The sequence below is a fragment of the Arvicola amphibius genome, chromosome 6 (assembly GCF_903992535.2).
Source record: "Arvicola amphibius chromosome 6, mArvAmp1.2, whole genome shotgun sequence".
In the NCBI taxonomy this organism is placed as follows: Eukaryota; Metazoa; Chordata; class Mammalia; order Rodentia; family Cricetidae; genus Arvicola; species Arvicola amphibius.
The window spans coordinates 124,389,532-124,408,250 of NC_052052.2; the positions used below are offsets into that span (position 1 = coordinate 124,389,532).

Consider the following 18,719-nt stretch of genomic DNA (forward strand, 5'->3'; position numbering starts at 1 on the left):
AAGAAATTCTTACAGGTTAATTTTCCCTCTTACTTCCACACATGCACAGTGACATGCACATTCACACAATCAATCAATCAATCAATCAATCAATCAATCAATGTAATTTTTTTAAACTTTAAGAATCAAGTGGTAAGTGTCCCAACCAGCTTCATGGTTTTGGTTCCCAGATCACCTCTCACCCAGAAGAGTATACTGTAAACAGTGACTACATTAGCCCTCTTTGGAGAGAGGTCTTCACAGGTTTGTTATCTTGATGATAATCTGTCATATGAATCTGTAATCAAAGGACACCGAAAAGCTGGAAAATGTCTCCAACTTGGGAAAGTCTAATTTTCTTTACTGCACGGGAAGTCGTTCATCCCATATTCTGGCCTGTGGCCTACAGGACATTTTCTGGATTCGGTAAATGTTAATGTTTCCAATTGGTTCTCTGTGCCAGCTTTACACATAGTCTATTTATGGATTCTCTCAAAGATACAATTAGTAGATTACAATGTACTAGCGAATGTTTAACAACTAGCTATGGGACAGAAATGAATGAGCATACATATACACCTGCAAAATACACACTCATAAAATTCAAAGCCCCACAAAGCTGCTGTTTTTGTTTTGGTTTTTTTTCTGGTTTCTTAAATCCTTGTTTATCACTGTATCTGCATGATGGGGCGTGGCAGCACGTGTGCTCTGGCGCATGTGTGGAGGCGTGATGACAGCTTTGTGGGGTCAGTTCTTTCCCTCCACCTTTATGTGGGTGACCGGGATCACACAACAGCTGCCCTTACCTGCTGAGCCATCTCACCAGCCCCTTAAGTATTTCCTAATATAATTTCTTAAAATGAACGCTAAGCTAGAATGCTTCCTTGGCTTCCGGACTAGATGTTCAGCTTTATAAGAATTGGCCTCTCTTGTGAAATCTGCTTTCACTAAAAAGTCACTTTATTGCCAACAATAGTGCCACAAGGTCAGTCTGAATAGCTGCCTCACGAGCATTTTTTTCACAGTAGTGATTCACACGTCCTCGGTTACGGTTTGGATATGACGTGTTGAAGATGCAGTCCTCAAGAGGTGGCTCCAGTCTCTGGGAAGTGATTTGGATTGCGAGGGCTCTGACTATCCACTGAAGGATTCCTAAATTGATGGTGTTACTGGGAAATGGTGCAAAGGCTTGGAGGAAAGGGTCTAGTTGGTAACGATACATCACAGAAGTGTTCTTAGGGCCATTTCTTCTTCCAGATCCTCCTCTTTCTGCTTCCTGAATGCCTTGAGGTAACCAGATCTCTACCACACCTTTTTCCAGAGCCACAGGCCATGAAGCCAACTTGCTGTACCCTATACTCACTGCACGCTGTGCTCATTGTACACTGTGCTCATTGTATACTGTGCTCACTGTACACTGCACTCACTATACACTGTGCTCACTGTATACTGCACTCACTGTACACTGTGCTCACTGTATACTGCACTCACTGTACACTGTGCTCACTGTATGCTGTGCTCACTTACACTGTGCTCACTGTACACTGTGCTCACTGTATACTGCACTCACTGTACACTGTGTTCATTGTATACTGTGCTCACTGTACACTGCACTCACTGTATGCTGTGCTCACTATACACTGTGCTCACTGTATACTGTACTCACTGTACACTGTGCTCACTGTACACGGCTTACTTACACTGTGCTCACTGTACATTGTGCTCACTGTGCACTGTGCTCACTGTACACTGTGCTCACACTGTGCTCACTGTACACTGTGCTCACACTGTGCTCACTGTACACTGTGCTCACTGTATACTGCACTCACTGTACACTGTGTTCATTGTATACTGTGCTCACTGTACACTGCACTCACTGTATGCTGTGCTCACTATACACTGTGCTCACTGTACACTGCACTCACTGTACACTGTGCTCACTGTACACTGTGCTCACTGTGCACTGTGCTCACCGTACACTGTGCTCACTGTGCACTGTGCTCACACTGTGCTCACTGTACACTGTGTTCACTGTACACTGTACTCATGCTGTGCTCACTGTATCCTGTGCTTATTGTATACTGTGCTCACTATACACTGTGCTCACTGTATGCTGTGCTCACACTGTGCTTACTTACACTGTGCTCACTGTATACTGCACTCACTGTACACTGTGTTCATTGTACACTGTGCTCACTGTACACTGTTCTCACTGTACATTGTGCTCATTGTACACTGTACTCACTATACACTGTGCTCACTGTACCCTGTGCTCACTTACACTGTGCTCACTGTATGCTGTGCTCACTGTACACTGTGCTCACTGTATGCTGTGCTCACTGCACTCACTGTACACTGTGCTCACTGTACACTGTACTCACACTGTGCTCACTGTACACTGTGCTCATTGTACTGTGCTCACTGTATGCTGTGCTCACTGTACACTTTGAGCCTTATCAACTCTTCTTCCCTTAGGGTGTTTTTGGCACACTTCACCACAATCAGAAAGTGTTAATGCATTAACTGAGCTCAGTCCTGATGCAGGCACTTGTTCTTGAGAACAAGAAAAGAAAGGGAAGGAAGGAAGAAAGGGAGGAAGGGAAGGAGGGAGGGAGGGAGGGAAGGAGGGAGGGAGGGAGGGAGGGAAGGAGGGAGGGAGGGAGAGAGGGAGAAAGTCACCACATACAAAGAAAGTGCACTGGAACTTTGCCCATATGTCAGTGGAATGAGCAATTCCCTTGCCAAAGCAGCTCACTGATTTTGAATACTAAAAGAGCATTTCCTTTATACTGAAGACTGTTCATAATGTAACTACAGCTACATCGCACCTTTAAACTCAATCTATGTTTTCCTCCCAGATTTTCATGAGTTTAGACAGTGAAAGAATAGCTAGCGTTGTGGGGTTTAGCCCTGATTTCTAAGGTCAACCAAGTCCAGTCTGATTCCCAGCTCCTGGAATGTCCCTCACTGTGGAGCTGGGGAGCCAGCCACAGCAGTGTACCCTTCAACAGCTTCTCATTTAGAAAAGAGACTCCTTGACAAACAACCTTGGAGCCCAGGCAATAAACAGCAGATACTGGCAAGCAGGGTGTGACGCACATTCTCTCTGTCTTGAATTTAATTTGTTCCATTTGATTTTATATAGCTTCATTTTGAGTAATGGTGATGTTTAGCAGTAAGCACACACATCAATAGCTCTAGTGACTAACTAGCTCTAGTAAGAGCTGAGCTCTATATTCCAGGGGATGCCAGGTTTCTGCCTTGAGCCCAAAGATGCTGGATAAGTGCACATCCTCCTCCTTTGTCCCCTCCTTCCACTGTCATCCACCCACATGGGTCATCTATCCTCATGCCACCAGCTTCCTCAAACCTCACCTATCTGTCTCACCCCTGAACTCAGGAGCTCTGTCTATCTCTCTTTTGATTCTATGTTTCAAGTTCTTTAGCCACCCAAAGCTTTGCGCCAACTGATCTCAAGCTGCTACCCGGTCACATCACCCACTGTGTCCCCACATTCTCCACTCACATGGTGGTTGTTCTAGTTAGAATGTCTACTGCTGTGAGGAAACACCATGGCCAAGAAGCAAACTGGGGAGGGAAGGGTTTATTTGACTTCTGCTTCCACATCACTGTCTACAACTGACAGGAACTCAAGCAGGGCACGAACCTGGAGGCAGGAGCTGATGCAGAGGCCATGGAAGGGTGCTGCTTACTGGCCTCCTTCACATGGCTTGCTCAGCTCACTTCCTTACAGAACTCAGGACCACCAGCCCACATATGGCACCACCCACAATGGGCTAGGTCCTTCCCCTCATCAATGACTAATTAGGAAAATGCCATACAACCTGATATTATGGAGACGTTTTCTCAATTGAGGTTCCTTCCTTTCAGATAACTCCAGCTTGTGTCAAGTTGACATATAAAACCAGCCAGCACAATGGTCATAGTAGACATGTCACATGATCTTTACATATTATTAATTGATTCACACTGGAGAGTTTAGACCATAGAGGAAAATGCAAGACCAGGTGAAAATAGTAGGATATTGATTTTATTACTACTGTGTATGATCCTGAAGGCAGATGTAGTTACAAATGGCAGAGTTTTTGATAAGGTTCAGGATTTCAGAAGCCACAGAACAGCAGAAGGAACTGAATAGCAGGCCTGGGCATCCCACTGCTCTCGTGGGATCCTAAGAGCAGAACGGAGGGACAGATTGACAATCCCAAGCAAGGAAAACAGGCGAACACACAAATCTCCTCAAAGGATCAGCTATGCCTTCTTGTTCTTATCTGATTCTGAACTTTTCCTCTGATTGCCTTCTGGTACCAGATACAGAGACAAATCCATCGTCTGCTTAAATCCGTTCCTCCTCCGTACTCTCTGCTTATCCCTGCGGTCTACTATGATTAAGAACAAGGCAGATCAGAAAGATTTAAACCGACCACGGTCCTGGGTGAGGCTGTAGATGTGCATGCAATGAAAGGACCTGCTTGAAATAGATTAAAGAAACAGGGAAGAAGCCTGGGAAGGGCCATTCCTGAGATGCTCTTGCTATATGACAAGAGGCTGCTGGGACCGGGGGCATCTTCTGAGAGGAATCCGACACACACAACCTTCCACCCTTTCTCCCAACAGCCACACTTCTTTAGCCTGACATCACTTCCATTTTTGTAACTTACTCCAGTAACGAGCTCTACCACACGGGCAGTAAGAGGTACAGCTGTGGACTCATTTTTCTGAAGTCTTCCATTACCCTGGTTGCCATCAATGTGTCCCTTCCAACTCCGTGAATGAAAATCTCTGGGTTTAGCTTGTATCGCGCTCCTGTGCTCTAACCAACACTGGGGACTGGGTGACTCGAGTTCCTTTCCCGACCCAATGCAGAGGGTGACACATGAGAGAGCAAGAGAACAAAACAGGACAATTCAGAATAATAGTGTTAGGATCCTCCCATTGCAGTACATTGTGCCGTAAACTTTTCTTTAGCCTGCTCCTCATATGCATGTACTTCTGGTACTTAGTCTTATAATAAACTGGATTTCTTAGAGTGTATTGTGGTAAAAAAAAAATTTACAAACTTCTTAACCCTGCTATATTGCATGTTTGTATTCTGTGTGCTATTGCTACTGTCTGAATTTGTCCCTACTACGATGTTTACCAGCAAGGCAGTTCCCTCTTTAGGGTTTTTCATAAACAGATATTAGAGACCTTTCACCCTAATCCCTCTGTTCCTCATTTGCCCAGATTGGAGAGTAATCAGACATACTTCTGCTCTCCCCTTGGCTTTAACATTCAGCCTTATCTGTCCTTGTTTGTTCCCAATTTCATTAGTCATTAATCCCCTTTCCCCCCACCCCGGTCTTATTACAGTAGAACATTCTATTTCTTCTACTATTTACCATATGCTTTCTCACTTTTAAAATGAAAAACAGCCAATACTACCCAAAAAAGTTTTATCAAAATTTCTCTCACATAGTATAATTTTTATAAACTGAGGATAAACTGAGGAGAGAGCAGCACTAACATTTTGAAGTGAGCATAATTATTACATCAAATACATGTTATTTATTGGGATGACATTTTTTCAAACCCAACCACAGCTCTTCTCTGATGGCGATAGTTGATTCCAATGTGACTTTTTGTGCTCTGTGTGGCATTGCACCTCGAAAGTCACGGACATTATGTTGGTTTTTTTTCTTTCTGAGGTGCTACATATTTTTAGTGTCCTTTTCAAAGATTTGTCTGAGATGCTAGAATATTGCTAGTGATGGGGAAAGTCTTCTCATAACTACAGCTGATTTTTCCAATGTCTTAGTTAGAGTTTCTATTGCTGTGACAAGACACCATAACCAAAAAGCTAATTGGGGAGGAAAAAGCTTATTTGGCTTACACTTTGATGGCATTGTTCATCATTGAAGGAAGTCAGGACAGGAACTCAAAAAGAGCAGAATCCTGGAGGCAGGAGCTGATGCAGAGGCCACAGAGGAATGCTGCTTACTGAGTTGCTTTCCTTGGCTTGCTCAGCTGCTTTCTTCTAGAACCCAGAACCAGCAGCCCAGCCATGGCACCATCCACCATGAGTCTAGGTCCTTCCCCCATCAACCACTAATTAAGAAAATGCCTTACAGCTGGATCTTATAGAAGTATCTTCTCATCTAAATTTACCTCCTATCAGGTAATTCTAGTTTGTGTGTCAAGTTGACCTATGAGCAGCCAGCTCAACCAGTTATACAACTCAGCCTATTACCAAATATCTTAGAAACATCTACTGAGTCTGAAATAGATTTGTTTTCCCTCAATTTTATAAAGTGACCGAAGTTTGCATCTTACACAATACTCAAGCATCCTTGATGAACTTTGAGGAACCCTGTTTTGCCATTGGTCCTTTCTTTTTGTATTTGCTTCTGTTTTGTTTTGGGGGTTTTGTTGTTGTTGTTGGACCCAGTGATGTCATTCGTATTAAAGGAAGATTTGTGGATTCTTGTAACTGAGGCTGTCTTGTGTCCTACAGAATCAGCACTCGGCAGCTTTTACTGGATCTTCCCGTATTTCTAAAACAAGAATAGTGTTCTGTCACAATCTGGAGCCACTTCTCTGGCCACATTAGTCCTTCCCTTAAGCGTTTGGGAGTGAGCAGTGGGAGCATGTGAGAGGACATTAGCCCAGCCACGACGTCAGCTTCCTCCTGCCAGCATGCTACTCACTGCCTGCCAGATTCACGGCAATAACTTTATATTTCTTCAGAAACTTGTATTCCATCATTATTTTAAAATATAATTGGTTTGTGACTAAAAAAAAAATAAAAAATAAAAAAAAAAATAAAATATGTATGTTCACATTCTTCAAAACTGTACCTCTAGAATTTTATTTTTTTATTTTTTTATTTTTTTTGAGACAGGGTTTCTCTGCAGCTTTGGAGCCTGTCCTGGAACTAGCTCTTGTAGACCAGGCTGGTCTCAAACTCACAGAGATCCATCTGCCTCAGCCTCCCGAGTGCTGGGATTAAAGGCGTGTGCCACCACTGCCCGGCACCTCTAGAATTTTAAAACAATCCCTGAATTCATGCTCCAGTTCTTCATGAAGCTCACAGGTTTAATCATTTCTCTCAAATGTGTCTCATGGCCAGTTCTCTGCGACTTGAGTATTAGGACAGTTGTTAACTCTGTAGATTTTAAGGGAATTTTTGTAGCTTGTCACGGCAGATGCTGGTTGCGTGACTGGCTCTTTCCGTGGCTGTTTACTACTGTGTGTGCTTTGCCTTACTGCTTAGTCTTCAGTGTCCAGTGCTCCTATCTGGAACCAGAGCCTCCAGTCATGCCCATTTCACTATTAAAACTTTTTTCTTGAGGTAATAACCTCTGTATAATACAAAGAAATGAAACTAGTATTTTACTAAATGGCTTCCCAGGTAGCAAACATTCCCATGGATCCTTGTTTCTGTTTACCTGGTGTAGTTAACAGATGCAGGATGCCCTACAGTTCAGAAAAATCTTGGCTAGAAGACAAGGATGACACTTGCCACCAGATGCTGAGAGTTGCTGCCCACATCATTCATCCTGTATGTCTGCTCTCTGAAAATAAGTTAGCAATTTATTTTTATTTTGAATCCAATCATTCAGTTATTTCACCCGTAGAATACAAGGAGGCTCTCAAAGAAGATACCTAACACCTTCCTTCTTTTTCTCAGGAACAATATAGGTCAGCACAGCAACATCCCATATAGACTTGTCTTTTTAATAATAACAATAATAGCGTCACAACTAGGACCTGCTCTGACCAGTTTTACCTGCCTCGTCCTGTACCATCCATGACCATAAATTACAGCCTCGGATCATCGGAGGGCGGGGTGGGGGTGTGGGATGGGACAGGATAAGAGGAGGTGGGGCAACGGACACCCTTTAGACACTCCTTCCACCAGTACTAAATTCTCCTCACAGTCCTGTTACTGTGTGAAAGCTGTGGACTCTTAAACTTATAGCTGATAATCAAATCCCTTGTGACCTTGCAATTCTGTCACATTCTTTGTGAAAAGGGTGAGCATCTCTGTTAAGAGTCTGGTTTCAACTTCGTGTTTTTCCCTTTGGGAGTACAGGTTACTCGCTGGCCTTTGCCATGTGGAACAGTGTGCCGAAGGCTTAGTAATTGCGTACTAGAGAAGGCACCATTCTTAGCAACGGTCTCTAATCCTAAACAGTTTGAGCTTGTCCTGATTTCTGCCACTTGAATGTAGATGGAGAAGGTGGCCATCTTCCTGCGTCCAGATGGGTTGCAGGTCCACTCCGAATCTCACTCCGCCTGGTTGTGTACCCCATCGCTCAGGTCTGCACCCAGAACAGAACTGGTCTTGTTGAACATGGCTGGGAGTCTGTAGGCCCCTCACTACTGATAGGACTTATCCTGGGCTAAGTCCTTCCCCCAATTCCCCATTAATGTAGCTGCTATAACAAAAATAACAGAAAACGGGTGACTGTTAAAATACATTTCGTGCTCACTTTGACGCTAAGTCCAGATTTCTGGCTTCGTGGATACTGTTGGTCTCTTAGTAACCCAAGGAACTTACCAGTACTGTCTCATTTACATATCCGCAGCTGGCCATGTCAGCTTGGTGACTGTAAACACCTTGCTCCAAATCAGATTCCACTCACTTGCTGTTTATTTGTTTCTAGACAGGGTTTCTTTGTGTACTCCTGGCTATCCTGGAACTCACTCTGTAGACCAGGCTGGCCTCGAACTCACATCCATCTGCCTCTGCCTCCCAAGAGCTGGGGTTAAGGGCATGTGCCACCACCACCCGGATCCATTCACCGTTTGCTGTCCTGTGCAGCCTTGTGCCAGCCATGCCAGGCTTGCCACAAAGTGCTCCAAACGGTTGCTGGCACTCAGCAAGGCTGGGGAGCTTAAGGAAGGCTCCCGAGAGCCCAGTCGTAGTCCGCATCTCACCAAAAGGGACCTTATCGGGATACAAGCTCTCGCCCATCAACAGCTCTGCTGCATGGCACAGCACAGCAGGTGGCATCAAGTCTGGCACATTTCAGCAAGCATCTACCTGCAGTTGTGGTGGAGACGGGCATGGACTTGTGGTTAGCCCGTGTCTGAGAATGAGGTCATTGACAACTATACAGCAACCAAATAAAACTGGCCAATGGCCACATCACATTCACAAGTCAAGATCCACCCACACTCTGAAGGGCTGAAGACTTTTGACTTTGATGTTATGTCTATACTTCATGGATTAGATAACCAAATTGGTGTTAGCTGCTATGCTTGATGTGACAGTCTCATTAGGCAAAATTGCTTCCTAATCGCTCGGACCGTATCTCTAAATATCCAACTGAATTTTGCCATAGTTTTAAGAGAAAGTTCAGACCCCAGGTAAATCAGGCTAGGGTGTTCTGCGTGGAGACAGGGCTTACCACTTTCCAGGTCTTCTCTTAGTGATTAGCATCACCAGAAACAAACGGCGTGGGACCAGAGACGAAGATTTTCTCTCTGTTGGCAACATGTAGGGGAAAAAAAATACCCTATAGGTCAGCACCCTTGTAGCTTCTGAGCCCAGGCTGCAGCACCAGGACTCTGAGGAGACATTGTGCGTACAGTTGGGTCTCCTTACAAAGAAGATTGCAGGGGGATCGAGAAGATCCTGTTTCAAAGCATTTGGGTTGGAAACCAACAGTTTGTCCACTGAGTTTGCATTCCTTCATAATTTGTTCTTGACTCGCATGACAGGATCCTTTGTTGTCTTCAGTACTGATCGGAGAGCTACAGGTTATCCCATATTTCAGTTAGAGGATTCTGAGTGAGAGAGCCACTCTTCATTACCTGAATGCTTTCTCCAAGAGCAGAGCAACATTACAGAAAAAATAAACTTGAAAACTTAACTAGAATTTTTAATTTGATTTATATTTCCTTCAAAGGAGCTACACTGTCCATATTGGCTTTCTCTACAATAAAAAAAATTAGTTTGAAATAAAGTATACAGTAAAAAATTCATAGGAAAGGCTGGAGAGACAGCTCAGTAGTCAAGAATGCTTTCTGCTCTTCTAAAGGACCCCAGTTCAGTTCCCAGAACCCATAACCAGTGTCTCCCAACAACATTTAACCCAGATCCAAGGGATCTGATACCTCTGACCTCTAAAAGCACCTTCTACATACACATACATATACACATACCCAATTACTGTACACACATACACACACATGCACATACCCACATAGTCTACATATACACACATATATACATACCTAATTACTGTACATACACATGCACATACCCACATACTCTACACACACACACATAACTTTAAAATACGTTTTTAATTCATAGGGAGAAAAGCCTTATACCTTTGTGTACAGTGAGATGCCCCTGAAGGAACTCCTGAGTGCTTAAATGTGAGATCAAAGAGATAACAGACAGAAGCATGTGTCATCTGTAATCAGGGACCCCAGCTGTCACAATGAAACACTTGGAGACAGAAAATATCAGTACAGCTTCCAAATCTGCTGTGTCTGCATCTGAAACACTGGTGAAATTTTCAATCTTGTTCTTTCACTTGGGAGCCTAATGTTAAGAAAAACCTCTCCACTGGTGTAAAGAACTCCAATCAAACCAGATTAAGCCAAATCAAATGCCCGCGTTTAATAGACGACATACTCCCAGGTGGCTGGAAGAGCGTGGCTAGGGGAAGACAGAGGGAGCACACATGCAAACCCAAAACCCCTGTTCCAGGGCAACCCTAAATACCCTGGGAAAGTGGTCAATACTCGGCAGGCTGGGAGTGATACTTCCAACTCAATATTACACATAGTTCCAATGAATAATCCAATGAACGGATTATTCATTTCATTCTATGCAGCAATTGCTCATTCTTCTTTTTCAATCACTGACTCGTTCTGTATAGACATACCATTTATCCTGGCTGGTTTTGCCAACTTGACACAGCTAGAGTTATTTAGAAAGAGGGCCTATATTTGAGAAAATGCCTCCATCAGATTGATTTGTGCTTGCAAATTTGTGGGACATTTCCTTGGTTAGTGATTGATGTGGGAGAGCCTAGTGCACTGTGCCACCCTGGGCTGGTGGTTCTGGGTTGTGTAAGAAAACAAGCTGAGAGGCCAGTATGCAGCATTCCTCCATGGTCTCTGCTTTAGTTCTGTTGAGGACTGACCTCAATGAAATCATCTCTTACCAGGGTAGGGGCATGGGAAATAAAGACAGAAACCGCAAGACAGTATCAGGAAGGAGTTTTAGGGGTTGCTCAGATCCTGAAATCACCCACGTTTATTTTCCACAGCTTTTATACCCAATGTAAACTGGGGGAGAAGGTAACAAAGACTTCGTTAACATTATACAGCAAGATTAACTCATACATCCATTCTGAGACTTCCCATCATCAGCATTCTGTTGCCTAGGTAGCAAGATGACCCAAGTTACTATACTCACCACACTGTTTCGTGTAGGCAGAAAACAGCCCTTTCCCAAGTGACCTCATAGTTACAATGGAAGGAGCAGAAGAAGTACATTGCATATCCTGACCACCTGTCAGCATGGCACCGAGCTTTCTTAACTTCAAAAGAGCCAGGCAACCACTTCCTGGGTTAGAAGGTGCAAATTACGCCTGTTAGTCTCCAAACTCTGACCATCAGACAAGGATGAGAATGGGCCTGCATTTCTCAGCCTCCACACAGTTCCTTGAGTTCCTGCCCTGAAGTCCCTTCCTGATGATCTACCGCTGTAAGGTGAAATGAACACTTTTGTCCTCAAGTTGCTTTGGTAAGGGTTTCATTGCAGCAATAGAAACCTGCTCTCCCTGAAGAAGCAGAAGAGGGGCTATCCATGTGACTCAAGTCTCCACTTCTCAGTCCACTACAAGCTGCTGTCCTTGGCCTGTACTGTTGAGGTGGGACAGATACACCTCCACTTGGTAGCGTTCTCCTTATTTTCTTTTCCAAAAAGTTATTTATAAGAACCGTGTTCCTTTTCCCATTCTCTGAGCGTTTGCTCAATGAATGAATGGAGGGCGTGAGGGTGCATGTGTGAGGGATTGCCCAAGAAACCGGAAGCCCCCAGTAGTACAGGGCTTCTGGAAGTAAACACAAATGGGAAAGTTGTCTCAATAATTTCTCAAGGAAATGGTACAGAAAATTTGGGGCAGGTTAATTTATACAACCAAAGAAGGCTTTGCAGTATCTGTAATTTATAAAATACTCCTGATTCATGTGATCTGAGTATTTTATGGGACACTAAAGCCTAAGGGTCAGGTTTAAGACATGAAGTGCCATGGTAAACTGTTTTGCAGAAGGAATGCTAATGCCTCACCTTTTAAGTTTGACCATGCTTAGAAACAATGTTTGAGGATGTAGTTTTAACGATATTGAAATGAAGTCATCCTGCATTGTGGAGCAGACCCGTAATGGTTTGAGTATGAAGTCTCTCCCATTTGCTCATGTGTTTGAATCTCTCCTTGTGATGGTTTGAATGAGAATGGCCTCATAAGTTCTGTTTAGTCACCGGGGAGTGAAACTATTAGGAGGTGTAGCCTTGCTGGAGGAGGTGTGGCCTTATTGGAGGAAGTGTTTCACTGGGGATGGATTTTGAGGCTACAGCCCAGGCCATATCTCTCTGTGTCCTGTCTTCAGATCAGGAGGTAAAGATCCTAGCAACTGCTCCAACACCGTATCTGTCTCCTTCCTGCCATGATGATCATGGACTAACCCTCTAAAACTGTAAGCTACCAATTAAGTGATTCCGGTTAGAGTTGTCTTGGTCATCTGTCTCTTCAGAGCAGTAAAACAGTAATTAAATACCCAACGAGGGGCACTGTTTGGGAAAGGTATGGAAGGCAGTAAAACAATTACTATTTTCAGATATATGTATATAATGTAGACTAGTGTAAAGATGGAATCTGGCTAAGGCAGAGGACAGTAGACTGCTGGGCAGTGGAGCAGAACCCTCTGCCTATTTGAACCTTTCTACACTTGCTGGTCCTGTTCAGAGATAGTATTACCCCAGACTAGTCCACTAACATCTCTTCCTGCAGACAGACTGTATATGATGTAAAAGCTATGTCAGGTTTGAAGAGAGAAGCCTTTTCTGGCTTTTTCCCTAAATAGTCCTCACTATCCATGGGCAATATTAAGAGTGGTCACAATGGGCAAGGATCTGAGAGCTGGAGCAGTTAAACTCCGACTAGAGATGGTACCAACCAACAAAGGCATAGTCCTAAGTGGCCATCTTGGCAGGACACGAAATTCCGTTATCACCGTTTGTCAGTTAACCCTACCTAACATAGTCCACTATGAAACATTTGAGGCTACCAGGCAGCCCCTACCTACTATTACTATGTTTCCAGCAAAACTAAATCCTAGAACCCTCACTAGACAGAAAATATCAGACCAGAAAGTCTTCAGCTTCTGGTCTCAAATTACTTTGGGATTATGTGTTCCTCCTCTGAAAACAAAACCACATTTGAAAAGCTGTTGCGATGGCCAGTGAGACTCCCTTCACGGCAGCCTGGGTCAGGTTCCCACAAGCCCAAGTTCAGGGCGAGGACGTGCCAGTAAGCAAAGCTCTCTTGCTCGAAGAGGTAGGTGGCTCTGAAAAGAGCCTTTGGTGGTGTCAATAGTCACTTGGAAAGTTTACTTGGCGCTGGTGTACTTGGTGACGGCCTTGGTGCCCTCGGACACGGCGTGCTTGGACAGCTCCCCGGGCAGCAGCAGGCGCACGGCCGTCTGGATCTCCCGGGACGTGATGGTCGAGCGCTTGTTGTAATGCGCCAGGCGCGACGCCTCGCCCGCGATGCGCTCGAAGATATCTGTCACAAAGGAATTCATGATGCTCATGGCCTTTGAAGAGATGCTGGTGTCAGGGTGGACCTGCTTCAGCACCTTATAGATGTAGATGGAGTAGCTCTCTTTACGGCATTTCTTACGCTTCCGGCCCTCCTTCTTCTGAGTCTTCATGACCGCTTTCTTGAAGCCTTTCTTGGAAATGGTAGTGCCCTTGACTGACACCTCCGGCATGGTGAAAGTAACTTTTCACACCCCAACGGCTCAGAGGTGTGCCAACTACTGAAAAAAAAACACAGTTGGCTGGAAGTGGAGAAGAGGCATTTATAGGCGTGGACCTCAACTGACGTAAGGATACACGTTATCTGATTGGATAACAAGTGCTCTGTGCATGCAAATAAGGGGAATTCAAGTACTGCTTCCTGATTGGCTAGTCCAGCATCAATCAGCCAATCAGGTGGCGAGTATGAACTTCCATCAGACTATAAATAGGCGTGGAAGCGCTAGCTTGGTTACCCTTTCCTTCAAGCTTTTTGAAGACAATGTCTGGGCGTGCGAAGCAAGGCGGCAAGGCTCGAGCCAAGGCCAAGTCCCGTTCTTTCAGGGCCGGCCTACAGTTCCCCGTGGGCCGTGTGCATAGGCTCCTTCGCCAAGGGAACTATGCAGAGCGCATTGGGGCTGGCACACCAGTGTACCTGGCGGCCGTGCTGGAGTACCTGACGGCCGAGATCCTGGAGCTGGCTGGCAACGCGGCCCGCGACAACAAGAAGACGCGCATCATCCCGCGCCACCTGCAGCTGGCCATCCGCAACGACGAGGAGCTCAACAAGCTGCTGGGCCGCGTGACCATCGCACAGGGCGGCGTCCTGCCCAACATCCAGGCGGTGCTGCTGCCCAAGAAGACCGAGAGCCGCCACAAGGCCCAGAACAAGTGATTGCACTTAATAGCTTAAAACAAACGGCTCTTTTCAGAGCCACCTTCATTTTCAGAAAAAGCTGTGCATGAGTAAGTTTGCCTCTTGAGCAGGTATAATCCGGGGCAGCCAGACCAGTTATGTTAGCTCATGACAGTGGGAAGACCTTCCCTGGGACAGTTATGAGCCGGCTAGGGTAGTGTGAAGCTATACTGATGCCACTGAATTGAAAGGCCACTAATTCAGCTCCCTCCTAGCTTGACAGTAGTTGAGAATGACCAGACTACAAAGGTGCCTTCGAAGTGTCAGTAGTGTGTCACCATTACGAGAAAAGGGTCACAAGTGAGCTAGAATGTTGGTCAAAGACGTGAGACATTTAGAATTGAGTTTATTGCTGTTAGTTTTAGCAGGAAGACAGGGCCTATCAACTTTTTAAAAAGAATTTTATGGGTTTTTGCATCTGTGGTATGTTACTATGAACATTCAGTAGCTAGAGGCCAGAATATGGGGTTGGATCCTTACTAAAGCTACTGGCCATTGGGAGCTGGCATGAACGTACTACAAACCAAACTCAGAATCTCTGCAAGAGCAAGTGCTTTTCACCTGTTGAGCCCAATTGTCCTTATTTTTTGAAATCCAGGAATGGACATTTTAAAAGTTTTGACTGGAAAGCAAACCATCTGGATTATCTCATCTTCATAACTGATGCAGGCCAGTTCAGCATGCAAAATTATACTTAGTGTTTCATAGATGTTTGTTTGAGTTCAAGACCACCAGGAAAAGATCCCACCAGACAAAACTTCAAGTTAAAAGTAAAAGAGTTAATATTTATGGGGATGTTGTGACAACTGGGAACTGTTCTGACAACAAACTATGAGAACTGCAAACGAGAGGATGCTGGAATTTTTAAAGGCACAAACCACAACTGTCTAAATTATTAAGGATTTTTCTGCTATGTGAGGCATTATATTTTTTGTTTTGTTTTTCTGAACAAACAGCAGTTAAGTGAGATTACAGAAGCAGAATGAGTGTCAGGTTAATATTTTAGGATAACAATTACACACTAAGAGGAAGGGGCAGACAATTCTGGGAGATTAGCCAGGTGGTTCTGAGATGAGTCTCCTCTTTAGGTTGCTATCAAGACTCAACTGCTGGTAGGGCTGACCTTAGGGTTGCGGTCTAGGCATCCTGAGGTTATCAATCCTCAGATTAAGAATAAATTTCTGCTGAGTTCTAGAGAGTTCCTTTTTACACAGTAACTTAATTTGAAACTCAGTTTGAAACAGAGCTAGTTTTAGCCATTGTATTCCTTAACAGTATGGTAAGTGTGTTCCCACGTATTTTTACTATTCATTTGATTTGTAACAATTCTTGAGAGACAAAGTAAAAAATCCTAGGGAAGAGGGAATTTTATCTCCTCTGCAAATTCATGGATTTTTTATTAGGAACCACTGGAGTCAGAACAGTTGAGTACAGTCTTCAAATTATAAAGCAAAACAAATTTCATTTTAAAGTTCTGCCCTCAAATTATTTTTATATAAAAATGAAGTTTTTATTCGAACTGTGTATCCAGAGCTGGCTCCTCCTTTCTCAACCTGCTGAGAGCTGCTTTATAAGTGGTCACCATCACGTTCAGCTCCGAGAGGGTATTAAGTGAGATGGACTAAAGATCCGCTGAAAGTGAAACGGGAGAGTTTGGGATGGATGTTATTAGCAGAGATTTCAATACTAACTACCTAGTACTGAGTGTGAAAAAGAGCATCAGGAGATGTAACCTTGGAGCCAAGTCCTGTGCTGAAGGAGATGCAAAGATGAAAAGCCTGATACTGAATGGAATAATGAGTATGGTACGCTCAGGGCAAGACCCCACCGAGCTAATCCTGCAACCTATGGTAGGAAATCCCTCTGGCCTGAACAACAGCAGAAAGTTTATGCAACGTAATTCAAGTATTTGGCCAGGTTCCAGTCCCAGCAGGAAGCAGAATTTGGTAACTGCTTTATCAAGAAAAATACAGTGTAAAAAAGGATTGTGGAATCTTCTTTTGCAGTTAAAGAAAGCTGCTGAGGCCAGGCATGTGACACAGGTGTCCCTGAATGGAGACCAAGAACAGCCATTGCATGAAGCTGTGACAGTGCAGCCTGGGCTGCATTAGGGACTACAAGATATTAGAGATGCCAGAGCCACGGGCTACCTACTAAGGAGAGCTGCAGACAGTGCATTGAACCAGCCCAAGAGGGAGAACTGCATTACAGTCAGCAGCGTTGAAAGAAGTGGGAGATAGGAAGAGCCATCCAATAAGTCCTTTGATGTCATTAGGCATAGGGATACAGAATTTAGAATTTGCCCTACTAAGTTTCTCTCTTGCTTTGGTCCAGCATTTTCTCCCTATGCCTCCTTTCCTCACTTCTGGAACGGTAATGTATATTACTGTGCCATTTAAATACACTAATTGAATCGAAATAGAAGAAAATGTGACTTGTATGTAAACTCTACACCTAAAATTTGCTGGTCTGGAAGGTTTGGAAGGAAAGGATTGAAAATATACATTTCAGATAAAGTCACCACTCTAATGTTTTTTGTAGTATTAATATCAGGGATAATATTATTCAGTGAGAATAATTTAGTAAATCATTACTTGATAATAAACTTCTCTTGGACGTTATACTAATTTTTTATCATGCAGACAGTGGAAAATACATTTTTATCTGTTAAAAACAGAAATAATTTGAGACAGAAATAGACACTTCTGTGATGAATGTGTATTTTAAAGTATCTGTCTTATAAAAAGATATACCCCATTATGTATTTCTATGTTAAAAAACACAATGAGACACAATTTACATGTTAATAGCCAAACCAGAACACCTAACCCTTTGTCATTGGTGTCTTCTGTCTCAGTGTCTCCTTCCCTGTATCCACTGTCTCTGCTTTACTTTGTCTCTCCCTCTGAATCTGTCTGTCTACCCTGTTCTTTACTTACCAACTACCTGTTGCACAAACAAGTGTTCTAGTCAAATGCCTGTTCTTTTGTAAGTCATAAAATGGATTATAAGGCAGCAATTTTATACCTTTGGTTTAAATCACTGGAGAACAAGAATGGCCCCTTCTTCATTGCAGCTTTTAATACCCTGGGGAGTTTCTAGATCGGTCCAGTATATAGTAGGCATTGCATTCTCCTAGTCTAGAAAGAGTAGGGCATGAGAAACAGTTACAGTTTCCACAAGAACCATAAGGATGCAGAATGGAGAAAGATATCAGCAATCTTTAACCAGAAGGAAAGTTGTAATTCTCTCTCTCTCTCTCTCTCTCCTCCTCTCCTCATCTCCTCTCTTCTCATCTCTCTCTCTCGTCTCTCCTCTCATCTCTCTCTCCTCTCGCTCTCTCTCTCTGTGTGTGTGTGTGTGTGTGTGTGTGTGTGTGTGTGTGTGTGTGTGTGTCTTTTTAAAATGTGCTTTAAAAGATCCTGACATCCAATTTCAGGTACACCTGACCAAAGTACCAAAACAAAATACTTAGGCGCTAGCCAGCATCCAAAAGAAAGAGACAAAAGAGAAGAAAAAGAAAAAAAAGTTACATTTTTTGTGAGTCAGGATCCAGAAGGGTGGACAGGGCAAACAGAACCTCAGAGTGGTTTTTCAGTGGCTATAGCAGAGACTATATTTGGTGAAAGAAAAAGTCATTATCACATTAAAAGGATAAATATTCCTCCCGGCTATTTAGCATAGCTTAAGGTGAATTTGCCTTTCTGAACACTGGTCTCTTAGCTAGTGATCGACTGGCCCTGTTGGCAGCTCAGCAGTTAGAAGACTCTTCTCTTACAAAGGATCCAGGCTTGGTTCCAGGAGATCGGATGCCTGCTTCTGGCCTCCGTAGGCACTGCACACATGTGCCTTACAGACGCAGACCACCCACATAAGTAAAAACAGTTATTAATGTAGCTTTATTAAAACTTCCAATTCTGAGGCTAGAATGATGGCCCAACAATTAAAATGTCTTACAAAGGTCCCAAGACCCGACACCTCCCGCCTCTGTGGGTA

The 18,719-nt window shown here is 43.9% G+C and overlaps 2 protein-coding genes across 2 annotated transcripts; one reads left to right on the plus strand and one right to left on the minus strand.

Annotated features, from left to right (window-relative positions):
- Window positions 1–13,617: 13,617 nt before the first annotated feature.
- On the minus strand, window positions 13,618–14,001 carry LOC119817386 (histone H2B type 1-A). Its single transcript, XM_038334591.1, has one exon. It carries the CDS (start codon window positions 13,999–14,001, stop codon window positions 13,618–13,620), a length of 384 nt encoding a protein of 127 aa, XP_038190519.1.
- A 308-nt stretch (window positions 14,002–14,309) lies between these two features.
- On the plus strand, window positions 14,310–14,702 carry LOC119816693 (histone H2A type 4). The gene has a single exon (XM_038333562.1). It carries the CDS (start codon window positions 14,310–14,312, stop codon window positions 14,700–14,702), a length of 393 nt encoding a protein of 130 aa, XP_038189490.1.
- The last annotated feature ends 4,017 nt before the right edge of the window (window positions 14,703–18,719 follow it).

Coding starts and splice junctions, on each gene's coding strand:
- LOC119817386 (XM_038334591.1), bottom strand. CDS start 14,001: ATGCCGGAGGTGTCAGTCAAGGGCACTACCATTTCCAAGAAAGGCTTC.
- LOC119816693 (XM_038333562.1), top strand. CDS start 14,310: ATGTCTGGGCGTGCGAAGCAAGGCGGCAAGGCTCGAGCCAAGGCCAAG.